Consider the following 16,124-nt stretch of genomic DNA (forward strand, 5'->3'; position numbering starts at 1 on the left):
CCGGCATGAGGTTGAGACCCCACTCTCCTCAGGGGGGACTTTTGCAGCCATGATATCCCTCTGGCTTCTCAGCTGCTACACCTGGGTGCAGGGACCATCCCTCTTTGTGTCTCTGCCCTTTTCTGTGTAGCTTCTTCTAGCAATCCTTGGATATAATACTCGTGTTCAGGTGTTCTCCAGTTGTTAATTCAGGTTGATTGCTTTGTATTTTAGCTGTAAATCCATTTTGGCACATGGAGGAGGAGTGTGCAGTTTCCACCTCCTCTGCAGCCATCCTAGATTTCCCATATTGTTTGAATAGTATTATAACCTCCCTCAGGCAAACTTCCAGAGTTGTAGTTTCTAAACTCGAAGTAATTTAGCTTGAATAAAGATTCAGCAAGGATATGTCCTAGCACAGTATTTTTTAAGCTCCAACCCATGAAATCAATGTAGTTTTGTTTATAATACTTCAAAAATGAAATTACAGAAAATAGCATGCACTGCAGTAGAAAAGGTAATTTTTGTGAATACACACATACACGTGTGTGTGATAATTGATTGTGCAACAAAATTCATTTCTTACTGGGGGTTAATGTTTTCAAAAGGGTAAGGAAGTCATAGGCCTAAAGGATTAGTTTCATGTTTTTATTCAATTAAAAACAAAACAAGACTTAAACCTATACTCATAGAACAGAATACACTTATTAAAAACTTTGGAAGTGTACATAATTAGAATTTGTATATTTAACCCAAGGTTTAACATGGGTATTATCATGCAAGGCAATTTCTTTCCTTTAATAAATAACATATAAGGTACATATTATTCTGGAAGCAAATCATCTCCTAACTCTTCATCAGCAAAATCATCCTCCTCAAGTCTTTTCTTGGCTGCAGTCTTTGGTCTTTCCACTTGAGGGCCAAGTGGATCCACATATGAGGCATCTAGGTTCAAAACAGATTGTTACATTAGAGTGATATAAAAAACAAAACAAACATGAACAGAAATGCTCTTCCATGTCATTTAAATTTTGTCTTTGTGTACGAAATTCTTAACACCCAATTATACATTTTTGCCATCTCACCAGTCTTCAGACCCATTTTGCCTGTAGGGCTGGGTGGGGATCATGGACACTTGCCTATTTCTTTGTGACTGCTACTTTCATAAGGCTCGTGTGTCCCGGGTAAAGCTCTGAGTTTGGCACTTAGCTGTTCACCTTTACTACTGGCACTACAGTTCTGGCCACTATCTGAAAACAAAAAAATAAAAATGCATTTGTTTAACATGTTAAGAAAACATAACACTACATCATGAAGCTAAAGCATACTTATTCGCCAAGAAACAGGCAGGTTGTTTCATTTGGAAGCCAATTTCCGAGAGATGTAAATTTTTTTTGAAAATCCTTTTAGTTTTAGTTCTCAAGTCCTTCTCTCCTGTTTTGGTCTGGTCTAAACTGACAATGATAGGTCATTTAGTAAGATCAAGATCATAGTCAATACTGAGGGGTGTAATTCTTGTTATCTTATATTTAAAAGAAATCTCTTGTTGGGAATCTATAATATAGAGAAAACATCACTTAAGAGTAGTCTGTATGTATTCTTTCAAATGTGTGCTTAGTTATAGGTTTCAGTTTTGCCAATTCACTTGTGAGAAGTTAAAGACCACTTTGTGGAGTTATAATATAGCAAAGAATAAAGAGGAACTGGAGAAAGAACAAATAGAAAGTGATGAGATCAATATGAGCTGTGTCATCAACCTCATATCAAGGCAGCTGAGGGACCAAAAACCACATCAAATAAAATAATAAACAGAAGAGGCTGTGCAAACGCAAACCAGGTATGAGATAACATAGACATATAATCCACTTTCTTCAAACATTTGAAGAATGTTTATATAGAAGAATATTAGATTTGCCCTGCACAGTACAATAGATTTTGGCTCAGTATAAGGCAACACTTGAAAAGGATGACAGTGTCCGAATATGGAATGGCTGCCATGGGAAATAATGCAATTCACATCACTGAAGATTTTCAGATAGGGTTGTACACTCACATTAGTAAGAAATATTAATAGTACTTTTGAACCCTACATCTCTTCTACTAAAAAAATATATATATTTTAAAAGAACCACTCCTCCACTCCCACAGTTTTTCTTTCTTTCCCTTGAAATTCCCACAATATTGTTTTTTTCTGTTATGAAAGCTTCACTTTCAATGAGACTAGTCCACAGATATGCTCTGATCGTTTCTCATTGTACTTTATATTTTAGCTTATTGACAATGTCAATGAATATAAATCAAATCAAGATGGTCTTTAAAATCCCCACATTTTAAGGTTGATCAACTGAACCAAAATTATAAGTTCTCTCTGGGTTCTTATAAAAAACTTGCCATTTATCTGTATTGTTGATATTATAGAAAATAAAATGCCTTAGCTTAATGCATTGAATGTGTCCACATATTTTGTTTTATTTTGTTCTTCTCTAATTTTTTTGGTACCATTAGGTCAATTTTTTTCCATCTATAGGTGCAAATGCGTGTCTTTCAAAGTGGCTGAGTGAGCTCAGGTCAAGAAAGTTTGAAAATTATTGCTCTAGGCAATACTTCTTTTTCTTCACTTTTCACACAGATATAAGCTATCTACATGAATATAACAAGACCCCAACATCTCTCTCAGGCATCCAAAGCCTTTCTGAAATCCTAATGTACAATTCCAAGCCTGAAGGACTCGGTCCCACGGAAAGAACAAACTTTTAAAACTGAAAACTGACCTCCTCAGAAAACTTAAATTGTCCAATTGAAAAGCCATGAATATAATTTTTAAATATTTTCTATTATAAAGACCAATAAGGGTATATTGTAAATATCCTCATTTCATAATTTTCAATAAACTTTCATGCAATAACATTGCCATACATGGGCAGGTAAAAATGCAGCAATAAGCATTTGTAAGCCGGGGTGGGTTTTATGCCCAAATAATAAAACAAGTTATTATAATCTTTTCCCTATAGAAACAAACAACAATTACTATTTCCTAGAGGGAAGTTAAATAACAAATAGGTTCAGAAAACAGAATCAGGAAACAATTTATCTGAATTATCCATCAATTAACAAACTTCCAAATTATACTTTTTTATAAAAGAAAAAAAATCTTAAAATCATAGAATTTAGAGTAACAATACCAGTAAAAAAGAATATCCCTATAAAATGTATAATGTATACAAAGAGATAATTCCCAAAGTAAACATCACAAATGGACAATAAATACATAAAAATGGTTAAACTTACTTAACCTTAGAAACATAATAAGTTAAAAAAAAAGCAAGCCAGGACACTATATATTGAATACCTTTTAAGAAAGCTTAAACACAAGCAAAATTAAATACATTGTTTGCATACATGATAAAATTAAATATGAAAAGGCAAGAAACTGAAAAATGTAAACCTGTATATATATAAACTATAAAACTCATAGTTGTTATGTGTGAGAGAGGCAGAAGACAGAATGGAAAAACACATAGGTAGGCAAAACAGCAATGTTCTGGTTCTAATGATTTATGATGGCTTCATTAATTTTAATTTTATTAATATGCTTTGTAACAATGCTATACAGATTCTTTTGTAGATATCAAACATTACATAATTTAAAATAGTTCTAAATGTAGGATTCAACATCACCTATTAAAGTGGCCCAGATTTTAAAAATATCAGAATAGCAAGTGAAATGAACAAATTTTCTGAGATTAATTTGATAGTATCACAAGACTTAAAATTTTCCGGTCAGCAAGATAACGAAACATGAAGCCCCAGACCTTGTTCCCTTACAAAAACACTGACTTAACACCAACATATGGTCCAAAAAGCCTTCATGAGAACTCCAGAAACCAGTTAGGAAGCTCAAAGGCATGAACAACTTTATTGACACAGGTAAGAAAAGCCATTTTATTTCAACTGTGTCAGCCCCTACTCACAAGTTAACATAGCTCGCATTTGGGAGGAAAAGCCCAACTTGCAGGTTCTCCCTTGGGAGGAAAGACAAGAGTAGAATGTACACCCAACATTTGGGTTTTTCATGGAACTGCCTGAGAGACTTGTTTCTGTCTCGCCTGACTTGGAGTGCTCATGAGGAACCAGTATATTCTGGATGCCCGAGAGCTGCTAAGAACACAAGAAAGCTCAGTGGCTTGTTGAAGCTTCAGAGGACCTCCCTCTCTATAGACAAAAGCTGGCAGCTTGTTGTGATCAGCAGAATGTGTCCAGCTCATGGCTTCTTCCTAAGCAGGGAAAGATTGGAATGAAATATACATCCAAAATGCCAGCTTTTTGGAGGGCTGTCCGATGGTCTGGTTTCTGTCTCACCTGACTTAGAGCACTAAAGAGGAATTGGCATATTTTAGATACTTGAGGGTTGCAGAGAACAAATGAAGAGGTTGTTGCAGTGCCAGAGATCCTCCACTATGCCAGAGAGAAGAAGTACCCCATAAAAATTTTGAGAAATTCCCATAATCTCCAGCAGGGCTGATGAGTGAAGGTCTTGCCCTGTACAAAGCCAGTACAAAAAGACTGGAAGTGGCTGTTTTTTCAAATGAAGAAAACACAACGAAAAGTAACAAGACACACAAAGAAACAGGATAACATGGTCCAAAGTAACAAAATAAATCTCTGGAAGCTGACCCTAAAGAAATGGAGATCTATGAACTACCTGACAAATAAGTCAAAATAATTGTCTTAAATAAGCTAAATGTGCTACAAAAGAACACAGACAGTAAATGAAATGAGAAAAATGAAGCATGAACAAAATGAGACTATCAACAAAAAGATAGAGGCTGTTAAAAAAGAACCAAATAGATTGGCAGGTGTGGCTCAGTGGTTGAGCATCGACCTATGATCTAGGATATCACAGTTCGATTCTGGGTGAGGGCACATGCCCAGAATGTGGGCTCAATCCCCAGTGGGGCACGTGCAGGAGGCAGTCAATCAATGACTCTCATCATTGATGTTTCTCTCTCTCTCTCTCTCCCCCTCTTCCTTCTCTCTCTGAAATCAATGACGACATATTAAAAAAAGAAAAAGAACCAAATAGACATTCTGGAGCTGAGGATTACAATAATACAGTAACTGAGTTAAAAAAAATTCACTACAAGGGTTAAAAAACAGACATAATCAAACAACAAAAAATCTGTGGCCTGGTCAGAGCAGCTCGTTTGAGTGTCATCCTGTGCACTGAAGGTTGCCAGTTTGATCCCTGGTCAGGGCACATACCTGGATTGCAGGTTCAACCCCTAGTTGGGGCATGTGCAGAGGAGAGCCAATCAATGTTTCTCTCTCTCATTTTCTTTCTCTAAGCATGGCCTCAGGTGAGAACAACAACAAAAAATCTCTGAACTCAAAGATAGGTCATTTGAAATTATAGTCAGAAGAACCAAAAAGAAGAAGAAGAAAAATGAAGAAAGCCTAAGAGACTTATGGGACACTGTAAGTAGATAAATATATGTACTATGGGAGCCCCAGAAGAAGAGAGAGAATGAGACAGAGATTATCTGAAGAAATGATTAATGAAAACTTCTCAAATGTGAGGAAGGAAATGGATATCCAAGTTCAAGAAGCTCAAAGGACTCCAACTAGGATGGATCCAAAAAGGCCCACAATGAGACACATTATAACCAAGGGCCCACAATGAGACACATTATAACCAAGAGAGAATCTTAAAACCAGCAAGAAAAAAGTGACTCATCATGTACAAGGTAACTAGAATGATTATCAGCAGATTTCTCAGGAGAAACATTACAGGCCAGAAGGGAGTGAGATGATATATTCAAAGTTCTGAAAGAAAAATCTTCCAACCAAGAATACTATATCTGGCAAAACTGGCTTTCAAAAGTAAAGAAGACCTTCCTGGATAAGCAAAAGCTGAGGGGATTTATTGCCTGTTTTGAAAGAACTGCTACAGGGAGTCCTTCAAGTTGAAACAAAAGGATGCTAAACAACAAAAATGCAGATGAAAATATAAAGCTTCCTGGTAAAGGTAAATAGATAGACAAACAGAATCCTGCAATACTATCATGGTGGTGTATAAATAAATCACTTTTAATTTAGGTATAGAATATAAACAATAAAAACATAAAATCAGTATAACTATAAAACTATGTTAATACAAAATATAAAAAGACATAATTTGCAACATCGGTAACAAAGTGAAGGGAGGAAGATATAAAAAGAAAGAATTTCTGTATTCGATTGAAGTTGTTAGTTTAAAACAGACTGTTATAATTATAGGATGTTTTATGTAATTACCATGGTAACCACAAAAAAATACCCATAGAAAATGCTCAAAAGAAAATGAAAAAGGAATCAAAGCATGTCACTACAAAAAATAAAAATAAAAAATCAACAAAACAAAGGAGGACAGCAAGAGAGAAAAAAACAAAATAACTACAAGATATACAGAAAGATTAATAAAATGACAATAGTAAATACTTCCTTGGCTGTAATTATTTTAAATGTAAATGGACTAAACTCCTCAACCAAAAGACATAGAATGGCTGAACAGTTAAAAAAAAAATCCAACTATATGTTTTCTATAAGAGACTCACTTGAGATATAATGACATACATAGGCTGAAAATGAAAGGACAGCTAAAGATAATCCATGTAAATGGTAACCCAAAGAGCAGGAGTAGCCATACTTATTTTCAGACAAAATAGACTTTAAGTAAAAACTGTCACAAGGAGTCCGGGTAAGGCACAGCTCAGCCATTAATCATCGACCTAGGATCCAGGAAATCAAGGTTCGATTCCTGGTCAGGGCACATGCCCAGGTTGCAGACTCAATCCCCAGTCGGGGGCATGCAGGAGGCAGCCGATCGATGATGGCTCTCTCATCATTGATGTTTCTATTTCTCTCTTTCTTTCTCCCTTCCTCTCTCTGAAATCAATAAGGATATATTTAAAAATTAAAAAAAAAAAAACTGTCACAAGGACATTATAGAAGGATCAAAGGGCCAATTCACCAGGAAGATATAACAATTATAAATATAGACACACCTTTACAGCACAGAAACCCAAATGTATGAAGCAAACGTTGACAGAATTGGAGGGAGAAAAAGCAACACAACAGTAGTAGAAGATTTCAATATCCCACTTTCAATAATAAATAGATCAACCAGTCAGAAGATCAACAGGAAATTGAGGACTTGAACATTACAGAACTAGTAGACTTAAGAGATATATACAGAACACTTCATCCAATAACAGTAGACATATATGTTCTCAAGAGCACACAGAATGTTCTCCAGGATACAATGCATGTTAGCCATAAAACAAGTTTTAATAAATTTAAGAAAAAACCATACTAAGTATCTTTTCTAATCACAATGAAATGAAACTAGAAATTAACAGTAAAAGAATTGGAAAATTCACAAATATGTGGAAATTAAACACACTCTTAAACAACCAATGGGTCAAACAAGAAATCACAAGGGAAATTAGAAAATATCTAGGTATAAATGAAAATAAAACCACAAAATACCAAAACGTATGAGATGTGGCAAAATCAGTGCTATGGGGGAAATGCAACAGCTGTAAATGCATACTATAAAAAGAAAAAGATCTCAAATCAACAGCCTAACTAAATACCTCAAGCAATTAAAAAAAGAACAAAGTTAGCAGAAGGAAGGAAATAATAAATATTAGAGTAGAAATAAACACAACATAGAACAGAATAGAAAAAATAAAACTAAGACTTAGGTTTTTGAAAAGATCAACAAAATTGACAAACCCTTAGGTCTAAACTGAGAAAAAGAGAAGACTCAAATGACAAAAAATGAGCCCTGGCCAGGTGGCACAATTTATTGGATCATTGTCCTGTAGACCAAAAGGTTGTGGGTTTGATTCCTCCTCACAGCACATACCTAGGTTGTGGGTTTGATACCAGCACATTGATGTCTCTTTCTCTCTTTCTCCCCCCATTTCCTCTCTCTCTAAAAAAATAAATAAAAATCCAATAAACATATCCTCAGCTGAGGATTAAAAAAAAAAGAAAAAGAGAAAGAAATGAAAAGGGACATTACAACTGATGACACAGAAATAAAAAGGAGCACAATTTTATGTGAAAAGTTGGAAAACATAGAAGAAACGGATAAATTTCTAGAAACAAATTTCTGAATCATGAAGAAATACTGAACAGACTGATAACTAGTAAGGAGGTTAAATCAGTAATCAAATATCTCCCAATAAAGAAAAGCTCTGGACCAGATGGTTTTTCTGGAGAATTCTACCAAATATTTAAAGAAGAAATAACATCAATCCTTCTCAAACTCTTCCAAAAAAATTGAAGAGGAGGGAACACTTCCAAACTCATTCTAGGAGGCCAGCATTACACTGACACCAAAATCTGACAAAAATAACACAAGAAAACTACAGAACAATATCCCTGATGAACACTGATCATCAAAAACCCTCAACAAAATGCTAGCAAACTGAATTCAACAACACATTAAAAGGATTATACATTTTGGCCAAGTGGGATTTATTCCTGGAATGCAGGAATAAATACAAAAGTCAATCAGTATAATACACCACATTAACAGAATGAAGAACAAAACCCACATGATCATCTCTTTAATGCAGAAAAGGCAATTGACAAAATTTGACATTCTTTCAAGGTAAAACATTAAACAAACTAGGAGTAGAAGGAAATGACTTCAACATAATAAAAGGCATATGTGAAAAACCCACAGTGAACATAACACTAAATGGTGAAAAACTGAAAGCTTTTCTTCTATGATCAGGAACAAGGCAACAATATCCACGCTCACCACTTTCATTCAACAGTAGTACCTCAGTTTTCAAACGCAATCCGTTCCGGAAGACCGTCTGAGTTCTGAAATGTTTGAAAACCGAGGGATCAACAGCTGACAGCTAGGCCTCAGGATTTTGCACTCAGCAGAAGCTGTGTGGCATGTTCGACTTCTGAGGCGTGTTTGAAAACCAAAGAATTTACTTTGGGGTTTACGGCGTTTGTAAACCAAAATGTTTGTCAACAGAGACGTTTAAAAACCAAGGTACCACTGTACTAAAAGTTCTAGCCAGAGCAGTTAGCAAGTAAAAAAAAGGCATTCAAACAGGAAGGGAGAAAGTTAAATTACATCTGTTCATAAATGACATGATCTTATTATACATAGAAAACCCTGAAGACTCTGCCAAAAAACTATTTGAATAAACAAATCCAGGAAAGTTGTAGGATCAAAAATCAACACAAAAGTCAATTGCATTTCTATACATTAACAATGAACAATCTAAAAATGAAATTAAGAAAACAATTCCATTTACAAAAAGCATCAAAAAGAATAAAACACATAGGAGTAAATGTATGTAACAAAGAAAGTGAAAGATTTGTACACTGAAAATTACAAAACACTGCCGAAAGAAGTTAAGGAAGACACAAATTATAGAAATATATTCTATGTTCATGGTTTGGAAGACTTAATACTCTTAAAATGTACATACTGCCCAAAGAAATGTCCAGATTTGATGCAATCCCTATAAAAATCCCAGTGACTTTTTTTTTTGCAGAAATTAAACATTCTAAAATTTTTATAGAATTTCAAATGACCCCAAATAGCCTACACAATGCTGAAAAAGAACAACAAAGTTGAACGCCTTACACTTACAGATTTAAAGACATATTGCAAAGCTACAGTAGTCAAAACAGTATGGGACAGAATAGAGAGCCCAGAAATAAACTCTGATGTATGGTCAACTAATCTTCAAAAACAGTATTAAGCCCAGCTGGGCGTTGCTCAGCAGTTGAGCATTGACCTAGGATCCAGGCGATCGGGGTTCGATTCCCGGTCAGGGCACATGCCTGGGTTGCGGGCTGGATCCCCAGTCAGGGGCATGCAGGAGGCAGCCGATCAATGACTCTCATCATTGATGTTTCTATCTCTCTCTCTCCCTTTCCTTTCCTCTCTCTGAAATCAATAAAGATATATTTAAAAAAACAAAACAAAACACAACAAAAAAACAGTATTAAGACAACACAATGGGGGAAGGATAGTCTCTTCAGCAAACACTGTTGGAAAAACTGGATATCTACATGCAAACTACTTTAAACCATGTACAAAAATTAACTCAAAATGGGTTAAAGGTCAAAATGTAAGACCTGCAACTATATAACTCTTAGAAGAAAACAGAGGAAAAGCTAGACACCAAAAGCACACGCAACAAAACAAACAGCAGACAAATAAAACCACATCAAACTTTAAAAATTTCTGTTCAGCAAAAGAAAAATTCAACAAGAGTGAAAAGACATCCTAAAGAATAGGAGAAAATATCTGTAAATCATATAACTGATAAGAGGTTAATATCCAGACTATATAAATTCCACAACTCAAGAACAAAAACAATGTAATTTTAAAATGGGCAAAGGATTTAAATAGACATTTAACCAAATAAGATATTCAAATGGCCAGCAAGGATATGAAAAGATACTCAACATTGCTAATCATCAGGGAAATGAAAATCAAAATCACAACACCTCACACTCGTTAGATAGCCAGTATCAAATAATAGAAAATTAGTGTTGGCAAGGATGTGGAGAAATTGAAACCCTCGTGCACCACTGGTGGGAATGTAAATGTTGCAGTGCTATGGAAAACAGTATGAAGGTTCCTCAAAATATTAAAAATAGAACCATCATATTATCCAGTATCCCACTTCTGGGTATATATTCAAAAGAACTGAAAACAGGATCTCAAAGAGATATTTGCACACCCATGTTTATAGCAACATTATTCACAACAGCCAAAAGGTGAAAACAACCTCAGTGTCCATCAACAGATTAATGGATTAAGAAAATGTGGTACAGACATACAATGTGATATTGTTAACCCTTCAAAAGGAAGGAAATCCTGATACATGCTACACTATGGATGAGCCTTGAGGACACTATGCTAAGTGAAATAAGCCACTCACAAAGACAAATACTGCATGATTCTACTTAGATGAGTTATCTAAAGTTGTCAAACTTATAAACTAAGAGTAGAGTAGTGGTTGCCAGCGGTGGGGAGATGGGAGGGAGAAAAGGGCAGTCATTGTTCACTGGGTTTAGAGTTTCAGTTTTGCAAGATGGAAAAGTTATAGAGACCTGCAGCACAGCAATATACATTTAGCTAATGCTGCATGCTTCAAAATGATTAAGATGTAAAATTTTTCATTTTTGACTACAATTTTCAAAAATTCTTAAAATTCTGCACACCTTTATACTCAGTAATTCTACTCCCTAAAATTTTTTACTAAGAAAATCATGACAATATTTGATGACAGGAAAGTAGACATGATATAATGCTGAATGAAAAAGCAAGGTATTACATTTTACAGCACTATGACCTCTATTTTTAAAATACATTCATTTTTGGGAATAATGTTTTTTTAAATAAGTTTTTATTGATTTCAGAGAAAGGAAGGGAGGGAGAGAAAGAATAGAAACATCAATGATGAGAGTCACTGATCAGCTGCCTCCTGCACGCCTCCTACTGGGGATAAAGCCCAAACCCCAGGCATGTGCCCTGACTGGGAACCAAGGGGTGACCTCTACACTCAACCACTGAGTCACATCAGCTGGGCTGGGTATAATGTTTTTTTGTTTTTTTGTTTTTTTAAATATATCTTTATTGATTTCAGAGAGAGGAAGGGAGAAGGAGAGAGAGAGATAGAAACCTCAATGATGAGACAGTCATTGATCAGCTGCAGCCCGCAACCCGGGCATGTGCCCTGACCGGGAATTGAACCCCAGTCTCCTGGATCCTAGGTCAATGCTGAACCGCTGAGCCACGCCCGGCCGGGCTGAGTATAATGTTTTGAGTAACTAGTTTATTTATTTTTATCTGGAAGTCTACATTTTCTAAGATAGGCGGTATTCATTTTTTTTGTAGTATTTTAGGAAATTTTATTACCTTTATGAAGTTAAAATACTTCACTGGAGACAGCAATGTGATGATTTAATTCCATTATTTCTGGTTTCCATTTTCGACTTTGAGAAGTCAGCAAGATTTTCAATTTTTGTATATGGTAATTTGACTGCAACATATGCAATTCTTTTTATTTATCCCACTTTAAAAATTTTTTTGTTAACCCTTACCTGAGGGTATTTTTTTCCATTTTCAGAGGGAGTGGAAGAGAGGGAGGGAGGGAGGGAGAGAGAGGTAGAGAGACAGAGAAACATTGATGTGAGACAGACATATCGATTGGTTGCCTCTGGCACACACCCCAACTGGGGCCAGGAATCAAACCTGAAATCCAGGCATGTGCCCTTGACTGGGAATTGAACCTGCAACCCTCTGGTGTACAGGCCAACACTCTAACCACTGAGCAGCACCAGCCAGGGATATCCCACTTTTGATTTAGCTTTGTAAATCTGAGGATCTCACTAATCCTTGAAAATTCTCAGCCATTCATTCTTTATTTCCATTCCCTCATTCTGTCTTTCAATATGTATATTCTTCCCCTACATCCTTCATGTTTCTTAATCCCTCCTATTTCCCATCACTTAGACTCTGTCCTGCATTCTGGGTAATTTCTTCAGCTCTACCTCCCAGGTTATGAATTCTCTCTTCATTTGATCTAATCTGCTCTTCAGGTGTCAAGAAACTTTTCCTGTAAATGACCATATAGCTTCTGACTACAAATGATTTAGTATGGCTATGCTCCAGTAACTTTATTGACAAAAGCAGGTGGTAGATCAAACCAGATTTGGTCTGCACACTGTAGTTTTCTGGCCCCTGCTTTAAACCATCTATTGCGTTCTGATTTCAATTATATTTTTCAGTTTTGGAAGTTCAATTTGGTTTTTCCAAGTCTGCCTAGTAATTTTTATATTATTTTATTCTGTTGTCATACTTAAAATACATAAGTATTCCCCACTGTCTGAACGCAATTGCTGAGTTTGTATAGTGAGAATTTGGAAAGCGCGGCATTCTGTGTTACCTGATTCCTAAATTTTAGGTAGCAAGTGTTAGAGTTTAGATAACAGAGGATATCTACAACCCCACCTCAAAAAAAGTACCTGAATCTATTCAGTTCTAGAATTCAGATAACAAGAGATATGACTTACTTTTAAAATATATTCTTTATCTGATAATTATATATAGTCCTTGAAGACAAGATTCTATAGTTTCTGTTGCTCACTCATAGAGGCTTATTTCCTCATGGTTCTTGCTCTTTTGAACTTTATCTGAAGGAATTATTTGAGGCTTAAAGTATATTCCTCCAGGGAGGATTAAGTTTATTTCTTCTAGGTCCCTGGGAGCACCACCACCAACTCAATTCCACTCTATACCAAATTTTCAGTTCTGATTCTTCAGGCCACACAGGTTAATAATGTATTGTACCTCCAAAACCATGAAGACTTATGGTTAGGAATTGCAAGGGAGCTTTTTTTGTTTATCATGTTCCAATAGAGTCAATTCACCCTTTGTGGGGTGAATTCTTTTCTATTTGACCCACTGAGGGTATTGTTGATTAGGGGTCCTGGCTTAATGAAAGCGATTCTTTGATCTGACCTCTAATCTTCTGGGGCCCCAGTTTTATCTCTTGTTCCCCATGAGTGCCTATAAACCCAGGCTCTAGGCCACCTGGATTTTGCTAGTACCAACACCAGCTTCTGTGCTTAACTTACATCTTTGCATTTAAATTTTCTACTCATTTTTGGTCTCCAAATAATTTCCTTCTTTCTTGCCAATTCAGCCATAAATTTAAAAAGTACTTTTCATTTTCTTATTTCTTTTTCCTTCCTTTTTTAAAAAAACCCTGATTTTAGAGAAAGGAACGGAGAGAAACATTGATATGTTGTTCCACTTATTTATGCATTCATTGGTTGATTCTTATGTGCCCTGACCAGGGATCGAACCTGCAACCTTGGGGTATCTGGACGACACTCTAACCAACTAAGCTACCCAGCCAGGACTAGAATGTTACAGTTTTTATTACTGTAATTAATTAATCAATCTTTATTGTTGGAAGTATTACAGGTATCCCATTCTCCCCCCTTGGCCCCCTCCACCTCACTCTCAGCCCCTTCCCAGGCCTTCACCCCCTTATTGTCTGTGTCCATGGGTTATGCATATAACTTCTTTGGTTAATCTCTTCCTGCCCCCCCACCCCCTTCCTTCTTCCCTCTGAGATACAATAGTCTGTTGCATGCTTCAGTGTCTCTGGGTCTACTTTGTTTGTCAGTTTCTTTTGTTCATTAGCTTCTTCTTAAAGAAGACCCTTCAACATTTCATGTAGTGCTGGTCTGGTGGTGGTGAACTCCTTTAGCTTTTTCTTATCTGTGAAGCTCTTTATCTGTCTGACCTTCAATTCTAAATGATAGCTTTGGTGGGTAATCTTGGTTGTAGTTCTTGCTTTTCATCATTTTGAATATTTCTTGCCACTCCCTTCTGGCCTGCAAAGCTTCTGCTGAGAAATCAGCTGACAGTCGTATGGGTGCTCCCTTGTAGATAATTAACTGCTTTTCTCTTGCTGCTTTTAAGATGTTCTCTTTGTCTTTAACCTTTGGCATTTTAATAATGTGTTTTGCTGTGGGCCTTTTTGAATTCCTCTTGTTTGGGACTCTCTGCGCTTCCTGGGCTTGTAAGTCTATTTCTTTCACTAGGTAGGGGATGTTTTCTATCGTCATTTTTTCAAATAGGTTTTCAATTTCTTGCTCTCTCTCTTCTCCTTCTGGTAACCCCATAATGTGAGTGTTGGGCCATTTGAAGTTGTCCTAGAGACTTCATATTTTTGGATTCTTTTTTCTTTTTGGTGTTCTGATTGGGTGTTTTTTGCTTACTCATATTCCAAATTGCTGATTTGATTCTCGGCATCCTCTACTCTTCTGTTGATTCTCTGTAAATTAGTCTTACTTTCAGTTAGTGTAGCCTTCATTTCTTCTTTTTTTTTTAAAAATAAATTTTTATTGATTTCAGAGAGGGGAAGGGAGAGGGAGAGAAAGAGAAACATCAATGATGAGAGAGTTGTCATTGATCAGCTGCCTCCTGCATGCCCCACACTGGGGATTGAGCTCACAACTCAGGATGTGCCCTGACCAGGAATTGAACCATGATCTCCTTGATCCTAGGTCAATGCCATGCCCGGCTGGGCTAGCCTTTATTTCTGACTGGTTCTTTATTATGTTATTGATGATCTCACTAGTTTCCTTAACAGTTTTACTAAGAAACTTGAACATCCTTATAAGCATTGTTTTGAACTCTATATCTAGTAGCTTGCTTGGCTCTGTTTCACTTAGTTCTTTTTCTTGAGATTTTTTTCTGTTCTTTCACTTGTGACATGTTTCTCCACCTCCACATTTTGGCTGCTTCCTGTTGTTTGTTTCTATGTATTAGGTAGAACTGCTATGTCTCATGGAGTTGGTAGAGTGGCCTTGGGTAGTGGGTGTCCTGTAGGGCACAGTGGCTCAGCCTCCCCAGTCACCTGAGCTGGGCCTTCTAGGTGCTCCTCTATGTGTGCTGTGTGCACTGTCCTGTTGTAGTTGAGCCTTGGTTTCTGTTGGCATCACTGGGAGGAATTGATCCCCAGGCTGACTGGCAGTGAGGACAGCTGCAGCTATAGTCAAAGAGCTGCTGTGCTGGAGACACCCCTATGGAGCAGGATTTACTTCAGTGGAGCTTTGGTGTTCACCAAGTCCACTCCTTGCATGTGTCACTTGTGGATGTAGTAGGGTTGTAATCCATCATTGTCGAAGCTCACCACCAGGTGCACTGTCTCTGGGGCCTCCTGGGAGGTGCAAAGTCAGCCTCTGCCTGTGCCTTGCCCATGGCCACCCAGCATGAGTTACACAGCAAACAGTACACGGCTGCTACTTGTGCTGGGCTTGGAGGTGCCCAGGAGAGGCCAAGCTATGAACCAATGCAGACTTCTGGTAGTGCCAGGCATGGGGTCACTTACTGAGAGGTATGGGGCACACTGAGACCAGCTCCTGCTTGTTTGAGAGATTTTAGGTAAGTCCTGAGCATGAAGCTAGAGAGGCCACTTGCATAGAAAAGCCACTGGAAATGGCTTGGATGAGCTTGTAAGTAGGAAGGGGAGGGGTCTTCAGGAATCACCAGGGCAGGGTGAAAGGTGTGAGTCAGGCTGATGAATACTTAG

General features: G+C 36.9%; 1 protein-coding gene across 5 annotated transcripts in view; it reads right to left on the reverse strand.

The window, feature by feature from the left end:
• Positions 1 to 614: 614 nt before the first annotated feature.
• The window catches only part of IFT88 (intraflagellar transport 88), a 132,479-nt gene continuing 116,969 nt past the window's right edge, over positions 615 to 16,124 (reverse strand). For 2 of the 5 annotated variants that reach the window (XM_081129763.1, XM_081129762.1), the window contains 2 exons: positions 1,119 to 1,229; positions 616 to 924 (listed from right to left, as the gene is read on the reverse strand). In XM_081129763.1, the coding sequence (XP_080985889.1) occupies positions 803 to 924; positions 1,119 to 1,229 (233 nt within the window). In that variant the 3' untranslated portion in view covers positions 616 to 802. Of the gene's footprint in view, positions 925 to 1,118; positions 1,230 to 16,124 lie in introns of all 5 variants that reach the window. The other 3 variants (XM_081129765.1, XM_081129764.1, XM_081129766.1) reach the window with 2 other exon arrangements.

The sequence above is a fragment of the Miniopterus schreibersii genome (genome assembly GCF_964146895.1).
Source record: "Miniopterus schreibersii genome assembly, chromosome: 2".
NCBI classification, from domain to species: Eukaryota; Metazoa; Chordata; class Mammalia; order Chiroptera; family Miniopteridae; genus Miniopterus; species Miniopterus schreibersii.